General features: G+C 53.4%; 3 protein-coding genes across 5 annotated transcripts; 1 reads left to right on the top strand and 2 right to left on the bottom strand.

The window, feature by feature from the left end:
• Positions 1-917: 917 nt before the first annotated feature.
• Positions 918-4,741, bottom strand: Arhgdia (Rho GDP dissociation inhibitor alpha). Of its 2 annotated transcripts, none has more exons than XM_078041429.1 (6): positions 4,590-4,741; positions 3,180-3,377; positions 2,922-3,005; positions 2,619-2,695; positions 2,479-2,542; positions 918-2,215 (listed from the first exon to the last, which is right to left on the bottom strand). In XM_078041429.1, the coding sequence occupies exons 2-6, from the start codon at positions 3,367-3,369 to the stop codon at positions 2,016-2,018; spliced, it is 615 nt and encodes a 204-aa protein (XP_077897555.1). In that variant the 5' UTR covers positions 3,370-3,377; positions 4,590-4,741; the 3' UTR covers positions 918-2,015. The 2 variants fall into 2 exon arrangements, with proteins under 2 accessions (XP_077897555.1, XP_077897554.1); XM_078041428.1 differs by having other exon boundaries at positions 3,180-3,397; positions 4,590-4,738.
• An 11,690-nt stretch (positions 4,742-16,431) lies between these two features.
• Alyref (Aly/REF export factor) lies at positions 16,432-19,705 on the bottom strand. Its single transcript, XM_078041421.1, has 6 exons — positions 19,326-19,705; positions 18,921-19,052; positions 17,791-17,938; positions 17,128-17,191; positions 16,848-17,022; positions 16,432-16,731 (listed from the first exon to the last, which is right to left on the bottom strand). Exons 1-6 carry the CDS (start codon positions 19,560-19,562, stop codon positions 16,717-16,719), a joined length of 771 nt encoding a protein of 256 aa, XP_077897547.1. The 5' UTR covers positions 19,563-19,705; the 3' UTR covers positions 16,432-16,716.
• On the top strand, positions 19,699-24,928 carry Anapc11 (anaphase promoting complex subunit 11). Of its 2 annotated transcripts, none has more exons than XM_005332673.5 (3): positions 19,699-19,839; positions 20,252-20,371; positions 24,481-24,928. In XM_005332673.5, exons 2-3 carry the CDS (start codon positions 20,263-20,265, stop codon positions 24,624-24,626), a joined length of 255 nt encoding a protein of 84 aa, XP_005332730.1. In that variant the 5' UTR covers positions 19,699-19,839; positions 20,252-20,262; the 3' UTR covers positions 24,627-24,928. The 2 variants fall into 2 exon arrangements, with proteins under 2 accessions (XP_005332730.1, XP_005332728.1); XM_005332671.5 differs by having other exon boundaries at positions 19,701-19,835.
• The last annotated feature ends 1,538 nt before the right edge of the window (positions 24,929-26,466 follow it).

Below are 26,466 nucleotides of genomic sequence, written 5' to 3'. Positions count from 1 at the left end.
TACAACAGGTCAGGGTGGGACCAGGAGGATCAGGTTAGACTTGGGACTGGAGAGACACGTCATGTACCTTCTGCAAGTGCAACTTTGTTATCCTCCCCCAGGAGCAAAGTCTTGGCTGTTGGCCATGTGCCTGTACAACTTGGCACTCAGGGTCTGAGTTCACCTGTCTAACAAGCTTGGAAAATCCCAGAGCAAAAAGATCAAGCCTCTTGGCCTGATGTGAGCCTCAGAAGTCCTTCCCCACTAAACAACTGCTGACAATGAGATGGAACCTTTTAAGGAGGAGCTGGAGAGGTGTGAGCCCAAGTGCCCAAGACTGCTGACTAGGCGCCCATTCCTTCTGAGCTGAGATGGTCAGCCTGTGTTGAACCCTCAGGGCACTGCCTCACCCCTCCTGTCAACTCAGCTGGACCAGAACCCATTCTGAGACTGGGTAAGGTCTTTCCTGGTCTGGCTGGGCCAGCTGCTACAGTTCCCTGCTGTTGGTAGGCCATCCTGCTGAGGGCCAGCTCTGTCAGTTCTGGCACTAGCCTCAGCCTCTCACCCACATCTGGCAGGCCCACACAGGGCCTTCAGCAGAACTGAACATTTCCTGAAATGCCTGGGCTGTGTGTGCCATGTGAGCAATGCATGGGGCCTCAGTGGATAATGGAGGGGAAGCTACCACTATGTTAGCAAAATGCGTGGCAGACTACCCACCACTCAGCTTTCTTAGAGGTTCTGGATTTATGGTGCTTGGTGACAGAAGGGGAATTCTGTGTTTCTCACCCGAGTTAGCAGCTGTGTCCCCACAGGGTTGGGAATATGGACCTCAACCCCTAACAAGGGATTGTGACCCGAGGGGGCCTCTGTTTCACCTCCCTGCTAGGATCACAAAATCTCCACAACCCCAGGCAACCCCCAAGCAGCAAATCCAGTCTCCTTCAAGGGTGTTTATTTCCCGGTCGGAAGAGAAGCAGGGCAGGCTCCTCTGCCTGTCGAAGCCTGGGCCTGGCAGACACCACACGGGGACAGGGAGGGGAGGCACAGGAGACAGCTCCCAACAGTTGTGTGCGCTTGGTCCCGCTTTTGTCCTGGTTGGGTCCAAGGAGGGCCTGCCCAGGATGGTGGCACTGAGAGCCGGGGCAGAGGCAGCAGGCAAGCCAGCCCAGAGGACGGCACAAATGGAGGCAATAAATACTGACAGGCCAGGCACAAGGTTCCAGGCCACAGGGCCCAGGTGGGACAAGTAAGGCTCTGCCGCTGGCTTTATCCCTCAAGGGCTCTGAGCAGTGCCTCCTGGATCAGAGAAGGCAGAGGTGTGAACATACCTGCCTCCCAGATGGGGCTGGAGGCATGGAGTTTGGCAATTTGGCCCTCCCCAAGCTGCTGGCATCACCTCAAACCCTAACCCAGAGAGGGGAAGGGGCTTCCTAGGCCCTGGCAGGCTGGGCAGCAGCACACCCCAGGCCTCCCCGGGTCACCAAGATCACAAACAGGGCAGGGACAGGGGAGACCACATGCTCATGCAGACAGGGGGAGTTAAGAGTTAGTGAAGGCCCCCCCCAATACACGTTCCACATGTTAAGGCATCATGGTTAGACGGTGACTGACAGCAATGATGAAGTGGCCAGGGAGTGTTGGGGCAGAGGCCAGCTGGCACGGGCTTGCACTATGTACCCCAGTTCAACTGGGCAGAGACAAAGTGGGCTGAGCACCTGGACAGTGCTCCAATCCCTAAAAGCCAGAATCTGGGGTAGGACGGGCAGAAAGAACCTGGCAAGACACAGAGGGGGCAGTAGCCTGGGCTGGATGCCCCCCCACCCCTGCACAGGCAGAAGCAGCAACATGACACTAGAGACCATAAGGGCCTGCAGGCGGGAGGGTGGGAGAGGGAGGGTTGAGGAGCTTCCTGTGGGCCAGGTGGGATGGTGGCAGGGAAGGGGCCCTGTCAGCACTTTGGTTTGGGATGGGGAGGGGAGTGGGGTGGGACACGTCCGTCTGTCCGTCTGCCCTGCCTGCCTCCTGGCAGGGGCTCAGTCCTTCCACTCCTTTTTAATGGTGAGATTCCACTCCCATGACAGATGGTCAGTCTTGTCGTCATCTGTAAAGCGGGACTTGATGTTGTAACTGCCCCGAGCCAGCATGCCCTTGGGTGCTTCCTCCATGGGCGTCAGGAACTCATACTCCTCTGCCCTGGGTCCATAGCTCCCCACCATGTAGTCAGTTTTGTCAACTGCAGAACACAAGAAAGGGTATGGTCACCAGTGCCAATGGCCCTCTGGGGAAGACCACAGCTGCCCGCTCTTACATGCCCCGCCAAGTCTTGGGGATTGATCCCAGGGGCACTGAGCTACATCCCCAGATCTTTTTAAAATATTCTGAGGCAGGGCCTTGCTAAGTTTCTGAGGCTGGCCTCAAACTTGTGATCCTCCTGCTCCTGCCTCCTGAGTTACCAAGATTATAGCTGAGCACCACCACACCTGGCCCCTTACTCACTCTTGACACCTTTCCTGTATGTGTGCTGGATGTACTTCATGCCTGACACGATCTCTCTGTTCACCTGTAGGAACCCAGAGTGAGGTCAGCCAGGTTCTCCAGCCATACACCCCCAGTGCCTCCCCAAGTCCTGGCCTTACCCTGAAGGAAATTTTTATCCGATATTCCACACCCTCCTTCAGCACAAAGGACTGCTTCTTGAAACTTTCCAGATCACCTGTGTTGGGGAAGAGGCTCAGCTGACTGTCCAGCTCCCTCCCCCCCACCCCACCCCCTCCCATCTCCTCCCCCCAACACAAAGCAAAACCTCCAATAGCACCTCGCTGCACTTCCTGCATGCCCCACCAGAGGGCCCCTGTGCTACAGGAAATTATTTTTAGGGGCAGCAGCAGGGTGCCAGCCAGCCCCACCCAGGGACCTCAGTGTCCCCTTTCCTCTCTCACCTGTCAGGTCCAGCTCCAGGGGGCCTGGCGCAGTGCTACACACCAGGGTCAGGCGAGTCACGATGACGTTGGGGACATTGGGGTCTGGGGAAAGACAGCAAGTTGGAGCCCAACTCCCACCCACTAGGTCTTCCTCCTCCATCAGACAGACAAGCAGTGGAGTGGAGCAGAGGCTTAAGCAGAGTGACAGGTGTCCTTGCAGGAAAGCTGCTGCTCTGATGGGCCCCCACTCTGTCCCTACTCCAACGGGCTACTCACCAGCAGAGACAGCCACGCGGCCCAGCAGGGCTTCCTTGTACTTGCGCAGGCTCTCATCATCCTTGTCCAGCTCCTGGATCTCCTGGATGCTCTTCTGGGCCGGGGGTTTGTAGTTCACTGAGTGTTCGTCTTCCTCATTCTCAGCTGCAATCTGGGCCAGCTGCTCGGCTGTGGGTTCCTGTTCTGCCATGCTCACCTCTAGATTGGGTATGGGACACCTGTGGGTAGGCAGGATTATGACAGCCTGGACAGTACCAGACCTCAGAGTGCAGGAAGCAGGACAAGAAGGGGTGGCTGGTGAGTCTGAATAGCAGGGGCAGCTCCCTCAGACTCACCAGCCACCTGCCCCTGCGGCCTCAGGGGGGGCATTCTGAAAGGACCCCACTCCAAATAGGAGACTAAATGGGAACGCAGCCTGCTCCTCGGGGAGATAAAGGCACAAAGATGCCTTCCCCAGCAGAGGCACCGAACCCAGACCCAAACTGGAGGGCCAACACTAAACCCCTACTGTCTGCTGTGCCTCTAAGTTCCAGGCCCTCACCCAAGGGATCCCTACTGAGCCCTGGGACTGAGAGCCCTGAAGAGGGAAGCTCCCTGTGGGAGCCACGTGCAGGCAGACATGTGCTGTGCTACAGCTCGGATGTCCGGGCCCTCTGGATCTCACAGGCCCCAAGAGGCACGAGGTCGTCCCCATTCGTGGCTACAACTTGGGACTGCTGCAGGATCGGTATTCTCAGGACCCTCGGACAAGTGGAGCAGCCGCCAAGGGCGGCGCCAACCAAGCAGCGACAGCGCTGTCGCAGACAAGTCTCCTTCGGCCTGGACACCGATCAGCCTCCAGGGGCTCTAAGAACATTCGGAATCCCACTCGGCAATCTCCGAGGCGGTACGGAGGGGTCCGGGCGCAGCCCGCAGGGCGCGGCCAGCGCCTCCCTCCTCGGGCCCAGGAAGGGGGCCTAAACGCGGGAATATAGGGCCGTCGGGACTCGCGAGGCGGGGGTGGCCCGTGAGCCCATCCACGCCACCGCTTCCCGCAAGCGCGCGGCCGGACGCCGCCCCAACGTGGCCGCAGGCGATAGCATCCCTGGGCGCGGCCCGCGCTTCCGCAGGGCTTGCAATCCGGGCCGGGCGGGGCGGGGCGGGGCGCGGCCTGGCGTCTGGAGCAGGCGGCAGGCGCCCACCCCGGAGGCCCGGCGTGCAGCCCCGGGGGCGCCCCCACCCCAGCCTCCGCGCCGCGGCTCGAAGACAGGCGCCCGCACAGGCGGGGCCTGCGCAGCGCCCCCGGCCCGCCCCGCCCGCCGGGAGGCCGCCGCCGCCGCACTGCCGCCGCCCGCGAGACCCTGCGCGGGCCAGGCGGCGGCACAAAGGCAGCCCCTCCCCTCGCCGCGCCGCGCGCCGCCGGCCACTCACCGGAGGCTCGACCGCCGCGCTAGCGCTCCCTCCCGCAGCAAATGACGAACGTCGTCGGCCGCCCGCCGCCCGGACGGCTACTTCCGGGGTCACGCGACTTCCGCTCCCGCGGGCGGGGCCGGCGCGCGTGCGCAGAAGGCTGTGCGCCCGCCATCTTGCGTCGGCTTCGCGTCCCGCGTGGGCGGTGTCGGTGGAGAGCTGCACTTTCCCGCCCTGCCGGGGTCGCCTTGAATGGGTGCGACCCTGCGCTCAGGGCCCGCATTCTCGGCCCGTTCTGCGCCTTGGCTGCGGTGCCCGCGACTCTGTCCCTTTGTCCCACGCCCACCTAGGGTCAGCTGGAGGGGATCGGGCACTCCGTCACGGAGCCGCACCCCAGCCCTGTTTCTGTGACTGTAGAGTCGGCCTCGGTGAGCTGCCTGGCCTCCGCCTCCGGGCCGCGGGCATGGCCGGCCTGGCCCCGCGTCGCGGGTCCGGCCCCCTGGAGGCCGCGCAGCACCTCTGGGCTCGGGTCTCCTGCTTGACGCCCACGCCTCGGGGCCCCGAGCCCGGCCCCGAGCGGCCACAGCGCGCGACTGCGTGTTCTGCTCGGAAGGGACGCTGGCGCGGGTGGCCTCGCTTCCCGCCCCCACGTCTGCGCGCGTCTGTCCCTCAGGGCGGCCTGTGGGCGCCCCGTCGGCGGGTCTCCGACCTTGGCCTTCGCAGGAGACCCGGTCCTCCCGAGGACGGGCTCCTGCACCGCAGGCTTGTGGGCCGGGGCAGCAGCGGCGCCCCGCCCTGCTCTGCTGGCCACAGGCCTGCGGCTGTGAATGTCAGCAGTGGTTTTTTTTTGAGGCGCGGGTCCGGGGGTGGGGCCACTCAGCCTCAGAGCTCCATCCCCGGGACAGGGTCTCCCTGAGTGGCTAAGCGCCTCGCCCTTGCTGAGGCTGGCTTTGGACTGGGGATCCTCCTGCCTCAGCCTGCATTTTTATTCCTAATGAGAAGGGCCCTGGCCGATCTTCGCCTGCTTCAGGTGTCTGCTGCTCTGTGACAAACCATTCCAAATAGCGCGGATTCTGTTTTTTTGTATTTTTAGTACTTGAGTGCGTTACCGCTGAGATATACCCCAGATATACCCAGCGCCCGCGCATGCTAGGCAAGTGCTCTACCGCTCAGCCCCAGCCCACCCCACCCTTTTTTTTTTTTTAATTATTTTTTAGTTTTCGGTGGACACATCTTTATTTGCCGCAGTCTGGCTGGGCACCAAATCGGTAGGTCACAGCCCCTTTTAGGTTCAAACAGGATCCACTGGCACTCCACGCGCACTCCCCGGGGAAACTCAGCTCTCTGGGCTCCCAAAAGTAGCCGGCGCTGGAGGCAGCAGGAGCCGCCCTATTGCCTGACTTCAGGGGTCTATATACAACTGAATACACAGCCTGTTTCAATCCAGCACCCTCCAGTCAGCAATTACACACAGCTTAACTTAGTTATGATCATCTTAATGGCTCGCTGGCCTCACCTCCCAACCACTCCTTCTGGCAATGCCAGGCTCCATCCTGACTCGGCTGTGGCTCTCAACATTATGTGGTGTTGAGGATCCAATCCAGCGACCTGCGCATGCCAGGCAAGCCCGCTACCGCTTGAGCCACATCCCCAGCACCCCCAGCCCTTTTTATTTATTTTGAGGCAGGGTCTCTCTAAGTTGCCTAGGCTGGCCTCACCTGGGATCCGCTTGCCTCTGCCCCAAAGTAGCTGGGGTTACACACATTACTACCAGTTTGGAGTTTTTTACAGAACAGTTACCTGGTTTAACGATCAAAAATATTTACAAAAATCTTAAATGTCTGGTCAATATTTCCTTGGTTGTATTCTGAATCTTTTTCTACTTTTTCTTTTCCCTTTTCTTCTTTCTTTGGTATTGGAGATTGAACCCATGGGAAGTGTACCACTGAGCTACATACCTAGTCTTTTTTTTTTTTTTTTTTTTTTTTTGAGACAGGCTAAATTGCCCAGGCTGGCCTTCAACTTGGAATCTTCCTGCCTCAGCCTTCCAAATAGCTCAGATTTAGTTTGTGTGTCAGACACTATTTCTTTCTTGTTTATTTTTAGTTCATTTGTTTTTTATTTTTGTAGTTGTAAATAGACAGAATGCCTTTATTGTGGGAAGCCATTCTGACACGTGATTGGGTGACTCCCGTTAAGGGCCTGAGGCACTTTGGCTATGTCGAAGCTTTCCCGACCCTTTGCTGACGAGAGAGCCCATCCGTGTGGGGGTGTGCCTGACCACTGACCCTGGGGACCCAATCACTGACCCTGACCTTGGAGTGCAGCACCCCCTCAACCTTCATTGGATGGAACTCTCCCCTGAATCTCTTGTTCCCCAATAAAAGGCTAGTCCCCAGCGTGTTCACTCTTTCTCTCTCCTGCTAGCCCTGAGTAATCCTTGCTGCCCTGCTGGGCGGCTAGAGGAGCGAACCAGAGAGGGGAGCCTCTCGGACCTAGCAATAGAAATAAGGTAACTGAGTCTTTGTGTTTTATTTCGATCTCTTCTAACTAACTTTATGCCTAGAACCTCATTAATGAAACCATTGCGCAGGCCGCGTGGTAGACTTTATTTTGTTTACTTTTATGTGGTGCTGAGGATCAAACCCCATGCCTCTCGAATGCCACTAGACAAGCACTCCACCACTGAGACAGCCTCATTTGTTGTTTTTCAGGCTCTTTTTTTCTTCTTGGAACTGGAATTAAACCCATGGGTGGTCTACCACTGAGTCACTTCCCCAGCCCCCACCCCCTTTTATACTTTTATTTATTTTTAAAAAAATTTTTGTAGTTGTAGGGCTGGAGTTGTGGCTCAGCGGTAGAGCACTTGCCTAGCATGTGCAAGGTGCTGGGTTTGATCCTCAGCATTACATAAAAATAAATAAAGGTATTGTGATACCAACTACAACTAAAAAAAACAAATCAAAAATTTTTTTGTAGTTGTAGATACAACGCCTTTATTTGTTTTTATTTGGTGCTGAGAATCAAACCCAGTGTCTGACACATGCTAGGCAAGCACTCTGCCACTGAGCTACAGCCCCAGCCCCTTTATTTTTATTGGGTGCTGAGGATGGAACACAGTGCTTCACATGTGTTAGGCAAATGCTCTGCCACTGAGCTACAGCCCCATGCCTTCCCTGCCTCCAACCCTTTTTATTTTGAGTCTGGCTAAATTGCTGAGGCTGCCCTTGAACTTGCCTCCTGAGCTGCTGGGATTACAGATACGCAACATCATGCTGGCCTGTATTGGGGATTGAACCCAGTGCCTCATGCATGCCAGGCAAGCGGTTACCACTGAGCCACAACCCCAGCCCGGAATTTCTAAGATTCTAGCGCTGGGGATTTAGCTTAGTGGTAGAACACTTGCATACACAAAACCCTGGATTTGATCCCCAGCGCTGAGAGCCATAAACTGCAGTGCAGTTGGCTGCGATGTCTCCTGATGAGGAGGCTCATCCTGCCTTACTGAACAGGACCTGAGACTGACATTTACTTAATTCTCCAGGATCTGCAGGCTGGAAGTAGACATCAGGCACTAGCAGGTTTGGTGTCAGGTGGAGACTGCTTCCTTCCCCAAGGCAGGGATTCACTTACTCCCAAAGGCCCCACCTAGAAGTACTGCCACCTGGGGAGCTGTGAATCCAACACTGGAGTTCTGGGAGGACAGGTTCTAAGCACTAAGGCCCCCTTTTGCTCCTCCTAATGTGAGAGGATCAGTCTGCTGGCGGTGTCTACAGCCTTGAGTTGAGACCCTCACTTGGCATGGTGTTTCCTTGTAAAGGGCGTCGCTGGTTTTGAAGAAGGGAGAGAGATTGAGTGCAGAAAACAGGAGCTGCTGCTCTCAACCATGCAGTGGGATTCACACCACACCTGGGCATGTCTGGCTGGCTCAGTGATATCCCCCTTCAGGGATGCATCCTGAGGGAATGGCCTTGGAGGAAAAGAACGGTTTCATCAAGAATGTTTACTGTAACTTGCAATCTTTCTGCCTCAGCCTTCCAAATAGCTCAGATCTAGGGCTAGGGATGTGGCTCAGTGGGTAGAGCACTTGCCTTGCAGGTGCGAGGCACTAGGTTCAAGCCTCAGCACCACATAAAAAATAAATTAATAAAGATATTGTATGTCCATCTATAACTAAAAAACATATTTTAAAACAAATGTTTACTGCATTATTTTTGTTTTGCTACCCTAGGGTTGAGGAGGTCTCTTCACAGGCAGAGACCTCTGTTCCACAGAAAACTGTGATAGCAGTGGTGGCCCTTGCCTGTAATCTGAGCAGCTTGGGAGGCTGAGACAAGGAGGATCACAAGTACAAAGCCAGCCTCAGCAACTGAGACCCTGTCTCAAAAAATAAAACATGGGCTGGGGATGTGGTTCAGTGGTTAAGCAGCACTGGGTTCAATTCCTAGTGCAAAAAAAAAAAAGGTTTTAGCAAGAGTTTTACAACCAAGTGAAAGATGAAATGGGCATGGTGGTACACACTTGTTATCCCAGTGGCCCTGGAGGTTGAGACAGAAAGATGGCAAGTTTGATGTCAGCCTGGGCAAAATAAAAAGGGCTGGGATGTAGCTCAGTGGTAAAGTACCCCTGGGTTCAATCCCCAGTACTGTACAAACAAAAAAAGACTCTCATCTATTCCTCCCTCCCCCCGCTGGAGACGGAAGATCTTTTATTTTCTATTATTTATAACCTCAGACTTGGACCCCCTGTTCTTTCTTCCCCATTAACTTGAGTGACCTGCGTGAGAGACAGACAGATGCCCCACAAGGATGGTTGGACAAGGACTTTTATTTTTTATTACATAAAAATATTAAAAAATAAAAAATACAAACAAAAAAAGAAACATTCTCAGAGCAGAATGTGTGTTATCTGGAGAGTAAGAAGCATCATGGGGAACTAGAGATTTTCTTTTATTTACCTATTTGTGGCATCGGGGATCAAACCCAGAACCTTGGGCACACTAGGTAAGTCCACCACCTCATTTTTATATAAAAAAATGTTAAAAGTAAGGGAGCTGGGGATGTGGCTCAAGCGGTAGCGCGCTCGACTGGCATGTGTGCGGCCCGGGTTCGATCCTCAGCACCACATACAAAGATGTTGTGTCCGCCGAGAACTGAAAAATATTAAAAAAAAAATTCTCTTTATAAAAAAATAAATAAAAACAAGGGGGCTGGAGTTGTAGCTCAGTAGTAGACTGCTTGCCTTGCATGTGAGGCAATGGGTTTGATCCTCTGTACCACATTAAAAATATAAAAGTATCATATCCATCTACAACTAAAAAATATATATATTTAAAAAAATGTTGGGGGTGGGCAAAGGAAAAGACAGTAGAATGAGATGGACATCATTACCCTGGGCACATATGTGACCGCACAGAGTGACTACTTCATACACAACCAGAGAAACGAAAACTTCTGCTCCATTTGTGTACAATGAATCGAAGAGCTTTCTATTGTCATGTATAGCTGATTAGAACTCATAAATTAAAATTTAAAAATATTGTTAACAAGGAGGATCTGGGGTTATGTGATAGAGCACTCACCTAGCACAGTGAGGCACTGGGTTCAATCCTCGGCACCACATTAAAATGAATAAGTGAAAAAAAAAGGTACTGTGTCCATCTACAACTAAAAAAAAAAAAAAGTCAACAAGGAATAGGGCTGAATGGCTGAGTGGTTGAGCATTTGTTTGCATTATGTGAAGCTAAGGCAGGAAGACTGCAAGTTCGAGACCAACCTAAGCAATTGAACTTGGCATGTGAGTTAGATAAAAGCACTACCCCTCTTCAGTACTGAGGACTGAAACCAGGCCCTAAACAAGCCCTTGCTGAGGTATATCCCCAGTCCCTTTATCTTTTTTTTGTTTGTTTGTTTTTTAAGTTTTTTTTTTTTTTTTTTAAAGAGGAGAGAGAGAATTTTTAATATTTATTTTTTAATTTTCAGCGGACACAACATCCTTGTTTGTATGTGGTGCTGAGGATCGAACCTGGGCCGCACACATGCCAGGAGAGCGTACTACCGCTTGAGCCACATCCCCAGTCCCTTTTTCTTTAGAGAGAGTGTCTGGCTACATTGCCCAGCTGCCCTGGAACTGCCTCAACCTCCACAAGTCACTGGGATTACAGGTGATTACATATGAACCACGACAGACACCCCTCACTGTACAAACCACAGGCAGCTGGCGGGCGAGAAGCACTCACCTAGGTTACACTGGACAGCAGTACTTTGGACCCCATGAGGCCAAATGCAGGAGCGCTAACCTGCCAATAACTGTGGTTGAAAGTGCCCCTCACAGGGGTTTGGGCACACCAGAAACTGAAATTGTGTAAGTAAATGGCATGCACCAAGAGCCAGGCTTCTCCGTCACAGGGAGAAAATACAGATAAGGGCAGGGCAGGAGTGCCCTGCGGCACTGGGGTGGTCAGACACCTGTAGGAACTCGTGGCTTTCCAAAAACGTCTACATCCAGCTAGATATCCACAGAAATCAATCCAGCAGTAGGTAGGTGTGTTTTAGCACATACTTTCTGTGCTGTGCCCTGAGGGCCAGAAGTAGCAAACACGACCAGTGCTGAAATCCTGGTTGATAAATGCCAGTCTCCATGGGAAAGCACCAGGGCTCTTTGGAGAAGTTGTGACTTCAGGTGTGGGGTTTCTCAAGATGTCTGAAGTGCTTAGTGAAGGCAATGAGCACGTCCGAAGGGCACAGGCCACCTCAAAGAGCACTCCTGCCCGGAGAGTCACTGGAGCAACAGTGTCCGTCCTGACCTGACAACCACCTAAACAAACCCTGGAGGAGTGCTGCCGCTTATGCAAGAATTCCAATTAGTAAGTGTCGAAGGATGTGGAAAATATAAAAAGCCGTGACAGTTGCTTCTGAGATCCAACAGATGCTAAAATTAGTGGGGAAAAAATGAAGAAAAACATATTCACCTAAATATCTCAAGATACTTATGGAGCCAGGCATAAAGGCACATACCTATAATCCTAGTGACTCAGTAGGCTGAGGCGGGAGGACCACAGGTTCCAGGCCAGGCTGAGGAAATTAGCAAGGCCCTGTCTCAGAGTAAAAAATAAAAAGGGCTCAGTGGTAAAGCACCCCTGGGATCAATCCCTAGTATCTAAATAAATAAATCTCACAGAAGGATTTTGGGATAAAGTTTCCTGTCTACATTCTTCTCTCGATTCACTCAGAAAACATGGAGAACTGCAGCAAATCATCATCAGGGGAGTCTAGGTAGAGTTATACAGGAATTCTTTCAACGAATACAAACACCAAAATTACACAGTAGCTTTTCAAACATTCAGTTAAATAAACAAGCTGACATTAACAGAAGGATTGAAGCGAGATGCTAGATCACAGCCCCGACCGTTTTTGAGATGGGGTGTAGCTGTTGCTCAGTTGGCCTTGAACTTGGGCCCTCCTGCCTCAGCCTCCCAAGTAGTTAATAGGCATGCGCCTTATTTTTTTTAACATTTATTTTTTAGTTATAGGTGGACACAAAATCTTTTATTTTTATGTGGTATCGAGGATAGAACCTGGTGCCTCATGCATGATAGGCGAGCGCTCTACCTCTGAGCCACAACCTCAGCCCCAAGAGATACATATTTCTATTAAATTTAACAACACTGAACTTTCTGATACTGTGATAAAATACTTGAGACAAGCAATGTAGTCAAAGAAAAGTTTATTTTGGCTTCCAGTTTCAGTCCATGAGCTGTTGGCAGCTTGTTTGGGTGTATGGCAGCATAGTTTAAGATGACAGCCAAGAAGTGAAAGAGGCCAGGGTCTCAATATCCCTTTCAAGGGCATGCTTCCAAAAACCTAACTTCCAAATGCCCTTCAGCCTATAAGGTCCTACCAGCAGCTAACAGCACAACAGACTGGAGTACAGGCATTCATCACATTCAAGAACATCAGTTGTTTCTAGGACCACAGGTGAAGGCCGCCAGGCCTGGTAACAAATCAGTATTTGAATCTATTTTGTTGCATGGATTAATGCCAAAAGTGTTCAACCCCATGAAGGTCATTACAGTGTTCTCAAGTGAAATCCTCCAAGTTTCCCAGGAAAGAAAGTCTTTCTGTGATAACTTCTATCTTATCCAGACACGAAAAGGATTGCCAGGCATGGTGGAACACACCTATAAACCCAGCAACTCAAGGATTGCAAATTCATAGCCAGCCTCAGCAACTTAGTAAGGCCCTTTCTCAAAATAAAAAGGGCTGAGAACGTAGCTCAGTGGTAAACTCCTGGGTTTAATCCCCAATCCCCCCACCCCAACAAAATAAACTTAAAGACTTGGTGTGTAGCACAGTGGCAGTACCCTGGCCTGGCGTACATGGATCCGTGGGCTCAATTCCTAGGGCTGGGGACAGAGCTCAGTGATGGAGTGCCATCTAACACGGATGGCCCTGGTCCACTGGCCATGAGTGAAACTCTGGCCCTCCACTCACTGGCTCATCCCCTAGCTGGTGTCCTCACATTAATGCCTCAGGTCACCTACACCACCCCCACACTGGGATCTTGGGCGGTTCCTACCCTTCCCTGGTGTGTGCTATTCTCTGCCTCTGCCAGTGAGCTTCACCTCCACTGTCCAAGCGTTCACAACTCCACCCTGCAAGGTTTTCCTCCATGGCCTCACTGGATACCCTGTGTCTGTACTCCACTTCCTTTCATCATTTTTTTAGGGTAACAGATTGAACCCAAGTGCCCTCAACCACTCAGCACATCCCCAGCCCATTTTATTTTTTGAGACAGGATCTTACTAAGTCACTTAGGGCCTCACTAAGTTGCTGGGAGTATGGGAGTATACCACCCTGCCCAGCAATCCTATTTTTAATTGTTTTTAGATGTTGATGAACTTTTTACTTGTTTATATGTGGTGCTGAAGAATCGAACCCAGTGCCTCACACATGCTAGACAAGTGCTGTACCACTGAGCTACAGCCCCAGCCCTCCTCTTTTTTCTCCACTAGAATGTACTAGAGTTCTGTTAAGAGATTATGTATTTTGTTCAGTGCTTTTATCCCTGCAACAGGTGCACACATTTTTGTTGGGTGAGTTAATAAACTTCATTTTCTTTAAGTTCTAAAGTGAAAAGATCATATCACTAGATTCTTGAAAAGAGGAGAAAACTACATAGAACATTGAATAGAGTACAAGGCACAGGCCAGGGTCTCAACAGACATCTGACAGCTGTGCGGCTTGCTATGGAGCGCGCTGTTCCGTCTACCTTGACCTCTGCACCTCCACTCCCCTACTTCTTCTGTCACCATCATATCTATCATTACTGTGTTTCATTTCCTACTTAAACCATCAACCCATTGCAAGGTATAAACAGCAAGACAAATTATTACAATGGTGTCTGCATATAGCAACCAAACCACTGAATCACTGAACCCAGCGAGGTCAGGTTAGGTCTAATAGGATTCGAACTCCAAAGGGAGGACTCCTCCTTCTCAATGCATGGATCTGGCGGGCCTTTGCTCCACTCCTTCTGCTTCCAACAGAGAGCCACCTCCCCATGCATGGAGCTGACGTCAGCACTGGGTGCTGTGAGCTAACCTGGGAAGAGCTCTGAAACCTGGAGTTGCTGCTTCTCCCCATTGCTGACCTTTCCTTCAATCAGCACATCTGATAGCTCAGCCCCCCTCTTGCCCTTCCTGAGTCACGTGCCCTCCTTTGAGCCAATTACTCTAGTTTCTCATGCAGACCACAGGGCTACAAAAGGAACTGGGTCGCCCCAGGCACCTGAAGGGCTCTGGCAGCCAACCAAACATCTGCAGCTCATGGTCTGAGGGAGAATAAAGGAGAAAAACCTGCAGAACATCAAGTCTCAAGTCATCCTTTCCTCAAACACTCTTGGGGTCAGTGGTTTCCTCCCCCCTCTCTAGGCAGGAAACTGAGGCACCAGCCTCCAGAGGACCTGAACTACAGCATGTGCATTCCACAAAAAGAGCCTCTATCTTCTTCCCTGAAAAATATCCAGACTAAATGGCTCAGAGGACAAATGAGGTCTTCCCTGTGGTGCCCACTGGGAACAAAGGTCTACTTCAGAAAGTAGGTGACCCAGCTCTTTTGCTCATCACTTACAGGAAGCCAGGTGGCCTCCAGATTGGCCACACTAGCAACACTAATTACAAATGGCCAGGCTTGCCACCCGCATGCCACTGTCCCCACAGCAGACATTAGCCACTGCTCCTGTGATGTGACCCCATTTCCATCTCTTCCAACGCCTTCCTCTGAGCCACCTCCACTTGCCAGCTACCAAACCAAAGATGTCCAACTCAAAGTAGCATTCTCATACAAGACACCTGGGTGCCTCTGCCTCACCTCTCGCGTGTGTGACATAGCCAATCCGTGATTGCCACCTTCAGCCTGCTCCTTCCTGGGGTCTTCTCCCCGTTGACACCTACCTACTGCACCTCACAACACATCATTCTGGTGTTCCTTCCTCCCAAGAAGGTCATAGCCCCTAACTCTCCTCACTCCTCCCTGTGAGGTACACCTACCAAGTGCTTCCTCTGCTTGCTAGGCAGCGGGTATGGCTCCAACACTCAGGACCACTCGAGGCCACCTTCTCAGGGACGGCCTCCGTCCCACTGCATGGACTGCCTTGCCTCTCATTGACTCCTCTGCTCTGGCAACTAGAGTTGCAGCAGTCCTTTCCCCTACTGGACGAGCTGCCTCAGAGAGCCAGAATGAGTCACCTTGTTTGTTAATAGTAGTGGCCCTTCCTGGCACAGGGAAAGGCTGTTCAGATGGCAGCCACTGATTTTTATGTAGGGTCACTGTAACTGACACACTCTCTCCTGCATGACTCGAGTCAGACCAAACTCGGAAGCAGAGCTGGTCTGGAGCATGTGCCCAATGGAACCTACTGTCTGCAGAGAGCGCTGTCAGTTCCCCTGAGTGAATTCCCTCTCCAGCCTCAAGTCTCCACAATACTCACACACCAGCAGGGTCCTCCCAGCAGGGTAAGATCTAAAGCTCTTATCTCCATGTCCAACCCATTCTCAAAACAGTATCACCAACTAACTTGACATCAAGCTGTCCCTGTTGCCCTGCCCCCTCTGGCATAGAGGTTAGGTTCTGCCTTCACTTCCACTACCTACTTTATCATTATCAAATACAGCCAGCCCTCCAATGTCCTGGTCAGCCAACCGAGGATGCAGACATCCAGGAAGACTGGGTGTGCTGGGACACACAGAACCCTTCCCTACCACTACAGGACAACAGGCAATAACAGAACATGTGCCTTGCACCAGGCATAAGGAGCCAGAGACAACTTAGAAATGGGAAAGTGTGCACAGGACCTGACCTATGCACACACCAAGCTGCTGTACGAGAAGGACTCAAACGCCCCTAGATTTGATTATCTGCACAACTGTACAAGATTAAGGGGAAAATGTACATCCTATTTATGAAGAGTTGGAACCACACAGAAGAATCAGAACCTCAGAGCCCAGGTTTCCCCGATACAGTGCAGAGAAGGGAAAGGATAGCCCAACAGCCTGTCATGGGAGACCTCTAGACACTGCACAGATGACCCACCCACCCTTAACCTTGTGGCACAGGCAGAGAGAACAGGCAGCTCTAGGGAAGGGGCTGTTGCGCCTCTGGTGTCCTCCCACCTACTGAATCAGAGCGTAAAGAGTTAGGAAAGGTAGGGAAGGGGACAGGAGAGTGGCAGCCACCACCTTCAAAGCATAGTTCCAACCCCATGCCAGGTGCCACAGATGGCTCTACTCTCCCCTCCCATAGGGCAGACACCCAGCGCTGCCAGGCAAGGGCTGTAGCAGCGGGATGGACCAGACACTTCCAGGTCTACACACGTTTCTATTTTATTATGGCAAAGGTGAAAAACGTCACCTTCTCCACAACAGCAACCAGTAAAATTTATCCCAAAAATAACTTGGTACAAAACAGGTCTGTTTCAGAATTAAAAAAAAAAAAAAGAAAAGAAAAAACCTTTACATGAGTTTTTAAATCCTATTTTAAAACACAAAAGAAACAAATCCGTCATTGGCTGCGCAGCCCAGCACCCCCTCCCACCAGGGAGCAGGGACGAGACGTCTGGGTCCTGTTCCACACACGGTTTGCCCGGCTGTTTAACTGGTGTCCATCTGAAACAGAGGGAGGAGGTTCACTCAGGAGGCCCTGGCCTCGGCCCATTCCTAGCTTTGCTAACCCCAAAGGACTCACTCCCCCACTGTGGCCTTGGTGGCCTGCTGGGACTCACCCTTGCATTATAGGCGTCCAGCTGCGCGTCCAGCTCTTCTGCAGAGAGCTGCTGCTTTGAGTTCCTGCCGGTACCTCTGCCTCTTCCCCGGCTACCTCCACGGGTTCCTCTCCTGGTGCCACCACCACCAAAGCCTCCAGAGCCACGGTTTCTAGTCATACCACCTCTGTTTATGCTGGCGAGGACAAGAGAACTCAATGACCGAGCTGGAAAGCCTTGAGGGGAACATGACCACACAACAAAGCTGATCTCCACAGACCCCAGAGACCATGGAACTCACCTCTGTACAGGTCTCCGCTGTGTGTCAATCTGTGATGTGACAAGCTGGATGTTCATGGGGCGGCCTGTGGCAAAGAACATAAGAAGGCTCACTCCAGAGGCTCTGAAGCCAGCCCAGGGGGCACCATACCCTGGTCTCCATGCAAGCTCTGGAAAGGGCCTTTGTGTGTCTCCAATGCCCCCAACAAGGGAAATGGCCTGGAGAGTCTGGTGGGAGAACAACAAATTGGCAACAACAACAACCCCACCAACACCTCCTCACTCCTTCTCAGTCCAGGCTAGGTGGGCTGTTTGCTCAGATGTCCAGGGTGCTCATGGGTGGACAGGTGTGGGTGACCTGACGGAAGAAGAACAGGTACCTTTGTCTTTACGACTACAGCCCCGCACTCAGGTGTACTATGGCGGTTCTGAGAAGGCTTCACAGAAGTGAATCTTCCGGAAGGAGCTGAAGGAGGGGAGGGATGTAGCTTGCTGGATGGGGGTTCACAAGAGGTTGGTCCAGATGTGTGGGGCAGCATGAGAGGTGGCAGAATGGAAGAGAGAGACAAAGGGGCAAATGCAAAGTGTCCTCAGCCAGAGGGGCAACCCATATTCCTACAGGGACAGGTGCCAGCCCCAAACTCCACGAGCCCCACAGGCATCCTGGGCCCAGCCCCAGACTCACCATCCAAAGGGACACCATTGTACTGTTTCATAGCCTTCAGGGCATCTGCTTTCCGTTCAAAGTGCACATCTGCTGTCCCTAAACTGCGGCCAGAGCGATCATAGTGCACAGCCGCCTTCTTCAGCGTTCCAAATTCAGCAAAGAGTTCCTAGGAGTCAGAAAGAGCATGTGTTGACAAGGCAGCTGCACTGTGTTCCTCTACTGGCCCAGGGTCAGTCCCTGCAAGTATGAATGCTTGGGGTACATCCCTGGCAGCCATCTACAAAGAGGATGGGGCAGAGGTAAGAGGAACTGTGGGAAGGGATGGGCCAGGAGAAACAGCAACTTTTAAGAGCACCTGAGTCAGGAAATCTCCTGCCCATCTGGGGACCTGACATTTGTACCACCATGCAGATAAAGCAAGTTGCAACGCTCCCTGGTACAAAGATTAAGGCACTCTCTTTTTCAACAATGGAAAACTTAAAATACACTCAAGGGATGTTTTACAAAACAGAAAAGGCCAAGAGCAAGGGAAACTGTCCAATAGACCAGGCCGGCTCAAAGGGCCCACTGCCTCTGGAGCCCTGACCCGAGCCCCCCCCCAAGGCAGATTCTGGCTGCTCACCTTTCCCTCTCCTCCTACTCAAGCCTGCCTCAAAGACTGAGGTCAAGCACGCCATGGAAACTGCCCTGACCTCAGGCAGGCTGGGAGTTGGAGAGGGAACCCAGAGTGTGGGGCTGCTCCGGCCGCAGGCACACAGCAGGGAAGTGGAGTTCACCAAAAGCGGTTTCCAGTGGATGCCAGAAACCACCTTAAAAAAAGTGTTGAGACACTGTGAGTGCTCACTGGCCTTGCTCCGTCCCCATGGCAAGGTCACACGGTCGGGCTCCGGGGCCCGGCACCCTGCCCCAGCCATCACCAACACTGCCTCTTGAGCAGAAAAAACACGGAGCCACCTATTCCTTCCGCAGTGCTGGGGGCTGCAGTGGGGCCCTGCACACGCCGGCGAGCACGCCGCCACGGGCCACGTCCCGGTCCCAGACCACTTTAAATGACTTTGAGGTCCGATCAAAAAGGGAACAAGCCTCGTCCCCCAGAGACGGGCCTGGGGACCGTGCTGCTGACAAGACCGCGAGCGGCGGGCTCCTACCTGGATGTCGGCGTCTGACACTCCGAAGTCCAGGTTGGACACCAGCAGCTTGCCCCCCGTCTCCACGCCGGCACCGCCCCCGAAGCCGCTGTCGAACAGGTCGTGCTGCCACTTGTCGGGAAGCTGCTTCGGCTGAAGGGAAAGCGCAAGCGGAACAGCCCGTGAGCCTCGCCGCGGGCCCCTGGCCCGCTCCGCCAGCCGGCCCTCCCGCGCCAGCCCGCGGGGCCGCTCGCTCGCCTTCCCGCCGCCGCCGCCACGAGGGCCGGCGGGATCGCACAAAGCGGCGGAAGAACCCCCGCCTCGGGGCCGGGCCTCGCGGCGCGACCTCGTCCCCGCCCACCGCTCCGCGGACGGTGCCCGCGCCTGCCGGGCCGCCCGCTCGCGCCCGCGCGGCCCCGCACTCACCCTGCTGTAGGGCGCCGGCCGGTTCCTGCCGCCACCGCCCGCAGCGCCGCGGGCGATGGCCGGCCGGTTCCGCATGAGTCCGCCGCCTCGATTCACCCGCGCGGCGGCCTGCGCCCCGCCTCCACGGCCGCCCTGGGAGCCGGCCCTGCCGCGGCCCCGGCCCCCGCCGCGGCCGCCTCGCTGGCTCCGATTCAGCTTAATGATGTCGTCCAGAGACATGTCCATTTTGTCGGCCATGGCGGGCGCGGAATCGGGCCTCAGCTCGAGCCCGCGCGTCAGCACGCTGGCGCGTCACTTCCGGCGCCGCGCGCGGCCTTCCGGCGCTGCGACCCCGGAGCGGCAGGCGATTGGCTGCGGCGCGCGCGGGGTGGTCAGACGCGTGCGCACTGGGAGCCGGGCTCGGCGAGAGCAGCTCTGAAGGCGCCGGACGCGGTGCGGTCGTTTTTATACCTTCCCGCGCGGCCGCCGGCGCCGCCAACGGAAGGGCGGGGCGGCGCGTGATTAGGCGGCGTAGGTGCGAGGGCCCAGGGTGGGCGGGGCTTGGCGCCCCTCTCTGCCCGAGGGTGGGGATGCGGGCGCGCGGGTCCGGGAGAGCTGCCCTCGGGCGACGAACGGCGTGGGCCAGGCCCCCAGCCCGCCTCCCTCGGGCCTGCGGGGGAGCCGCCACCCCGTCTCCCCGCTCACTTCCGCTGGAGACTCCGCGCGGCGTCGTGGCGACTCTGAGAACCAGTGCGCCCTGTGGCGGGCGCAGGTCCGAGCACAGCCCGGCGAGCAGAGCGGCCTGCGGCTCCTGCGCCCGGCGGGCGTGAGCCTCCGCGGACGTGACGCCCGAGAGCGCGGAGCCCCGGCCGTCGGGCGCCTCGCTGCCCACACGCTGCAGCTGCGCAGAATAACGTTAGCCAGTAACCCTCTGCCCTCGCCCGCAGGCCCCGCCGCCATGAAGGTGAAGATCAAGTGCTGGAACGGCGTGGCCACCTGGCTCTGGGTGGCCAACGACGAGAACTGTGGGATCTGCAGGATGGCGTTCAATGGCTGCTGTCCAGACTGTAAGTGTCTCCTGCGCGCCCAGCTCTTACTGACCCATCCCGGCCTCGAAACCCCTGGCTTTCGTCTCCTTTCCAGAAAAGAGCCGGGCAGGTTGGGATCCCGTTCCTGCGGAGATCTGCCAACCCGGCGCCGAGGCCACGCCTGCAATGCCAGAGGCTTGGGAGGCCGAGGCAGGAGGACCGCGACTTCAAAGCCAGCCTCAGCAAAAATGTGGCGCTAAGCAATCCAGTGAGACCCTGTCTCTAAATAAAATAGAACATAGGGCTGGGATGTAGCTGAGTGGTCGAGTGCCCCTGAGTTCGATCCCTGGAACACCATCCCCCCACACCCCACCCCACCCCGAAAAAAATCCGGTCAAAAGCCGGTGTCCTACCTGTGGGCCTTACTCTGAGTCTGAGATAGGAGGATCCCTTGAGCCCAGGAATTGGAGACCAGCAGAGCATGCGTAGCACCAAGAAAGATATGTTTTAGACATTTTGTTGGAAAATTCTCAAACAGTGAAACAGAGAAGGACACCTTTGGGCTGGAGATATTGCTTGGTAGTAGAGCACTTGTCTAGCATGTGCAAGAGAGAGAGACCCTGGGTTCCAACCCCAGTACTTCCCCCAGAAAAAAAGAAGTGTTTTATTTTTTCAGTACTGGGGATTGAACCCAGGGACTCTTTAGCACTGAGCTACAGCCCCGGCCCTTTTTATTTTTTGAGACAGAGTCTCACTAAGTTGCTAAGGCAGGCCTCCAGCTTATGATTCTCCTTCCTCAGCCTCCCAAATCCCTGTGATTACAGGTATGCACTACTGAGCTGGTCATACCTTAAAAAAGGAAAAAAAAATTTCATGGTGGTACTGGGACTGGAACCCAGGCCTTAGACCTGTTATGCAGGCATTCTACCTTTAAACTACATCCCCAGCCTTCATGCTTAAGTCTTTAAAAGTAAACTGTGTGACCTTTTGTTGTTGGGGGCTGGGGTCTTTGGTTTTTGGTATTAGGGATTGGATGCAGGAGTGCGTTATCACCGAGCTACATCCCTAGTCCTTTTTTTTTCTTCCAGCCATTTAACTCAGGGGCACTTGACTACTGAGCCACATCCCCAGCCCTATTCTGTATTTTATTTAGAGACAGGGTCTCACTGAATTGCCAAGATTGTCCTCAAAGTTGGTGACTCTCCTACTTCAGCCTCCCATGTCACTGGGATTATAGGCATGTGCCACCAAGCCTAACCCAAATTTTTATATCTTCCCTGGTTGAAAAGAAATCCCATCATCCAGGAGTTAATGCATTCTCACTTAATCAGATACGTGAAATGTATCTTAAGAAATAAATCATTGATTGGCTGGGTGTGGTGGCACATGCAAGAAAGAAATCACTGATTGATTGTATTTAAATAACTCCTAAAGCCAGGCTTGGTAATGCATGTTTATAATCCCAGCAAATCAGAAGGCTGAAGATTGCAAGTTCAACCTCAGCCACTTAGGCCCTAAGCAACTTAGTGAGATCCTCTCTCAAAACAAAAAGGGCTGGGTGGTTGAGCACCTAGGTTCAATTCCTGATACCAAGAAAAATCTGTGAGACAGGTATAGGCATGTACTGCTGCCTTCTAGCTACTCCAAAGGCTGAAGCAGGAGGGTCTCCAATTGAAGGCCAGCCTAGGCAACTCCTTGAGACCCTGCAAAAAGGAGCTAGGCGTGGTGGCACATGCACACCGGTAATCCCAGCATCATGGGAGACTGAGGTAGGAGGATTTCAAGTTCAAAACCAGCCTCATCAACTTAGCGAGACCTTAAGCACCTCAGGGAGAAATCTCTAAATAAGATATAAAAAGGGGCTGGGGATGTGGCTTTGTGGTTAGGTACTGCTGGGTTCAATCCTGGTGCCAAAAAAATAAGATAGAGAAAACAAAAAGACCTTGGTGTGGCTTAGTGGTAGAGCATTTACTTAACGTGGGAAATAATTCAGAAACATTTTCAGTAACTTTGCCTTTTCTGGTCTCCCCCATAGGCTGGGCATGGGCAGTTGGTCCTGTGGATTGAAGATGGCTGTGGGGTACCCAGACCTGCTAGACCCCTTAGGATGGACCCACACATAGCCTACAGAGCCTGGCCTGCAGCATGCCAGGGGTGTCTTTGGGACACGAAAAGAAGATCTTTGTGGTTGAACATTCAGCATTTCATGCTTGTGCAGTGTGCAGAGTTTTTGTTAAAATGGCCTGTTGGCTGTAGAGAATAGGGAATTCAGTCCAATGCTTGGAGTTAGCGGGATCTGATTTTAATGTACAAAATGTTTGGCAGTCTAATATGCTTTCTGGATAGGTTAACTAGTGCCACATTTCTTTAACAACTGTGAGCAATCCAGAGTGACTAAGGCTATAATAAATCTGCTACACGACCCAGAGGGGCCTGGGTGAAAGCGGTCTTGTTGAGAGGTGTTTTAATTTAAAAAAAAAAAAAAGAAAATATCTCATCAGGACACTAGCAAGCCCTCCCGAGACATCCGCAGGAGGTCCAGCCAGACCTCTGTCATTGGATGCCCAGCAGGCTGCCTACCAGTATCTGGAAGGAAGGGAGTACCTTCCTCCACAGTAACCCTCCTACCAGGGCCAACTGGGTGCCCACAACTGTGGTCTCAGACTCTAACCCTAATTTGAAAGGGGTGATTTCATTGAGAGTTCTGCTAATGATGGAACAGGCACTGTGTGGAGACTGGGAGCAGATGTGACATAGAGCTGGCACCAGAGGGTGGGTTAGAGGCAGTGAGATTTAGCTCCTTGGTGCTAGACTGACTGACTGGGGCAGGACTAGGGAGCATTGCTGTGCTCTGCATAGGTCCTGAGAGATCAGGACAACTTTGATAGTATGAAGTGTCCCTCTCTGCACTATCCTCTCCACAGGAAGCATTTTCAGACCCACAGGTTGGGTGTCTGCATCCTGTTCACCTGACCTTGGAGATGGGGCCCTTTGAAGCTATACGTGGGAAGAAAGCTGGCCCTTAAACACCAGTGTCCCCAGGATGCTTGTAGGTCACCAAATCCCTGAAGTCCAAGGAGAGGATCTTCTAGGTCTCCACCCCTCCTGCTTTGATAAAGAGAGAATAGCTCACTGCTCAGATCAGCTCCTTGGCATCTGACCAGTAATGTTACTTTCTGGTTATCACAGTGAGTCAAGAGTCCACAGATGGTCCCCAAGGCCTGTGAGGTCAGACGTTGTCTCTTTACCCAAACTCTAAAGGTACAGGGTCCTGGTGGTCCAGCCAGACTCCCTCCCCTCTGAGGAGGTTGCTAAGCTCCCCTCTGTTTCACTTGGGGTAGGGGTGGGTGTTGAGAGCCACAGCTGATTAGGGATGGCACATGGCATTTTGCCAGAAGGAGTGGTTGAGAGGATGATGGTAATTAAGTTAAGCTGTGTTTATAATTGCTGTGACTGGATGATGCTGGATTGAAACAGGCTGTGTATTCAGTTGTATATAGACTCCTGCTGTCCAGCAATAGGGCAGCTCCTGCTGCGTGCCCCCCCCCACTTTTGAGTTCTTGGGGAGTTCCCCTTGAGTTCCTGTGGATCCTTGTTGAGGGTGGAGAGAGTTCCCGGGGAGTGCTGGTGGAGTTCCGGCAATAAAGGAGTTCCTGTTTGAACCTATAAGTGGCTCCTGACCTCCCAATTTGGTGCCCAGCCAGGTGGGGCCTCATCTCAAGGCAGACCTTGGTAGGGGAGGGCTATGTGAGAATGAGTCTGGTCATACCCCTGATTTCTGTTTGTTTGGTTTGGTAGCAGGGAGTGAACCCAGGGGTGCTTGACCACTGAGCAACATTCCCCAGCACCCCCCCTTTTGATGTCTATTTAAGAGACAGGGTTTCACTGAATTGCTTAGGGCCTTGTTAAATTGCTGAGGCTGGCTTTGAACTCGTGATCCTCCCGCCTCAGCCTCCCAAGCTGCTGGAATTACAAGCGAGCCTGACCAGATTTTTGTCTTTGAAACATGAGACAGGAGAGGTACTGGCCTGGGGTAGGAGCCACAGCCTATTGTCCTGGGACCCCTTTTGGCTTGCCACATGCTCTGTGTAGCCTGCCTGAGAATGCTGGGCCCTCCCTAATGCTGTCCCATCTTGGCCCTCCTGCAGGTAAGGTGCCTGGCGATGACTGCCCGCTGGTGTGGGGCCAGTGCTCACACTGCTTCCACATGCACTGCATCCTCAAGTGGCTCAACGCGCAGCAGGTGCAACAGCACTGCCCCATGTGCCGGCAGGAGTGGAAGTTCAAGGAATGAGGCACCCACACTGCACCTGGACCCCCTCCCCCACCCCAAGATGGCCTCTGAGTCCCCCTTTTCCTAGTGGGACCCAATGGCTATGGTCTGGAGACAGTCCTTGGCTGTGACAGGGTTGAAATGAGGACTGGAGCCTGTTTGTTGTTTTCCATCACCATGCTGACGCTTTTATTCAATAAATAAAACTCATTAAAGTACCTGAGCCTTGCCAGAGGCTTTGGTTGCCTGGGTCCTGGCACATTGATGAAGCTGCAGTGTTTTGATATGAAAACTCTCATGAATAAACATCTTGATGAAACACCGCTGAAGTCCTCATCAGACCTGAGTCACAGTTCTGGGGAAAGTGCAGAATCATGAAAGAGCCTGGGGCAGGGCATGGCCAAATCAAGGCCCCGGAATTTGTGTGTGCCAAGGGGAGGCACAGCAGCCATGTCCTGTCAGTGGGCTTCTTAATGGCTGTCACCCCAGAACCTTTACTCAGGCCTTGGCAGGAGGAAGATGTCCCTGAGCAAGTTCTGATAGTGTCAGGTGGGCTGCAGATGGCTATGGCATTCTGTTCTCACAGAACCTCGTTCTCTGTTCAAACTGAAGACCAGGTCCAGTGCAGGCTCTCCATGTTGGGATGTCTCCAGGTGTCCTGGAAGGACAGCTCTCGGTAGGCTCCTCTGGTCCCCACAGCCAAGAAAAGGCAGCTACGGAGGGACCAGCAGCCCACTACCGTCCTTCCTGTGCTGTTCTTAGTAGCTTCTGCTACTAGGCACCCGGAACCTGGGCCCAGCGTGAGCCAGTATGGAGCCCCACTCCTGGGAACCAGTTCTGCCCTCGTCCTCTCTGAAGCTCTGAAGCCTCTTCTCATGAGACAGGACCTGTCTGCCAGGGCTCAGCCTCCTCAGGCTAACCTCTGAACCCTCTATTGCCACAAAGCCTCCCTCTTGGCTTCCTTGCCATTTGAGTTCCCACTGAGTCCACCTGGGTCCTTTCCTCCGGGTGGGTCAGCTCCACCCATCTCTGGTCTGCTCACCAGACCTCCCAGAATGTTGAGTTTCTCTGGAGATCACAAACCTAGTAGTCACCCCACTCTGCACATGGGGGCTCCAGTTCCTGCCCTTTGATCCCATTAAAGTCCTCATCAAACCCTGTAGCGTTCCCCCCCTTAGCCTCCCGTTCCAGGAAGCCACAGAAACTCCTGTGGGAGGGCTGGGGATGTGGCTCAAGCGGTAGCGCGCTCGCCTGGCACGCGTGCGGCCGGGGTTCGATTCTCAGCACCACATACCAACAAAGATGTTGTGTCCGCCGAGAACTAAAAAATATTAAAAATTCTATCACTCTCTCTCCTCTCTCTCACTCTCTCTTAAAAAAAAAGAAAAAAGAAACTCCTGTGGGAGGGTCACCCCACTGGTCTCTGCAGACTCTTCCCAAGCATCCTCTTACCTCCCTGGGAAGACCCCTTCCTTACTCCCACCTGTCCTAGGCAGGGACTGAGCCCTGTTTGTGGCCTTGGCCCTGGCATGCAGGAAGTGTTCAGTATGTCTTATTTCTGGGCCGTCTCCTGTGTGCTCAGTATTGGCCGAAGGAATGCAGGGAAGGCTCCAGGTGGAAGTATCTCGGAGACCACCATACAGGGTCAGAGCTGGGCAGGGAGCGGCCTGGGGTCTGCAGTCTCTTAGTCTGGCCTTCCCAAAGTTGGGTCCTGGCCTTGCTACCCTCCTCTTCCTATAGGATCCAGCCAGTAACAGAACCTTCCACCATGGGCATGAACCAGACCATGGCCCCCATGCTTTACCCAGGGACTTTGATGCCTATGGTCAAGAGTTTTCAGTTCCCCTTTAGGGAGGGAGAA

Source organism: Ictidomys tridecemlineatus, chromosome 3 (genome assembly GCF_052094955.1).
Source record: "Ictidomys tridecemlineatus isolate mIctTri1 chromosome 3, mIctTri1.hap1, whole genome shotgun sequence".
NCBI classification, from domain to species: domain Eukaryota; kingdom Metazoa; phylum Chordata; class Mammalia; order Rodentia; family Sciuridae; genus Ictidomys; species Ictidomys tridecemlineatus.
This window is presented reverse-complemented; position numbering and strand designations above follow the sequence as displayed.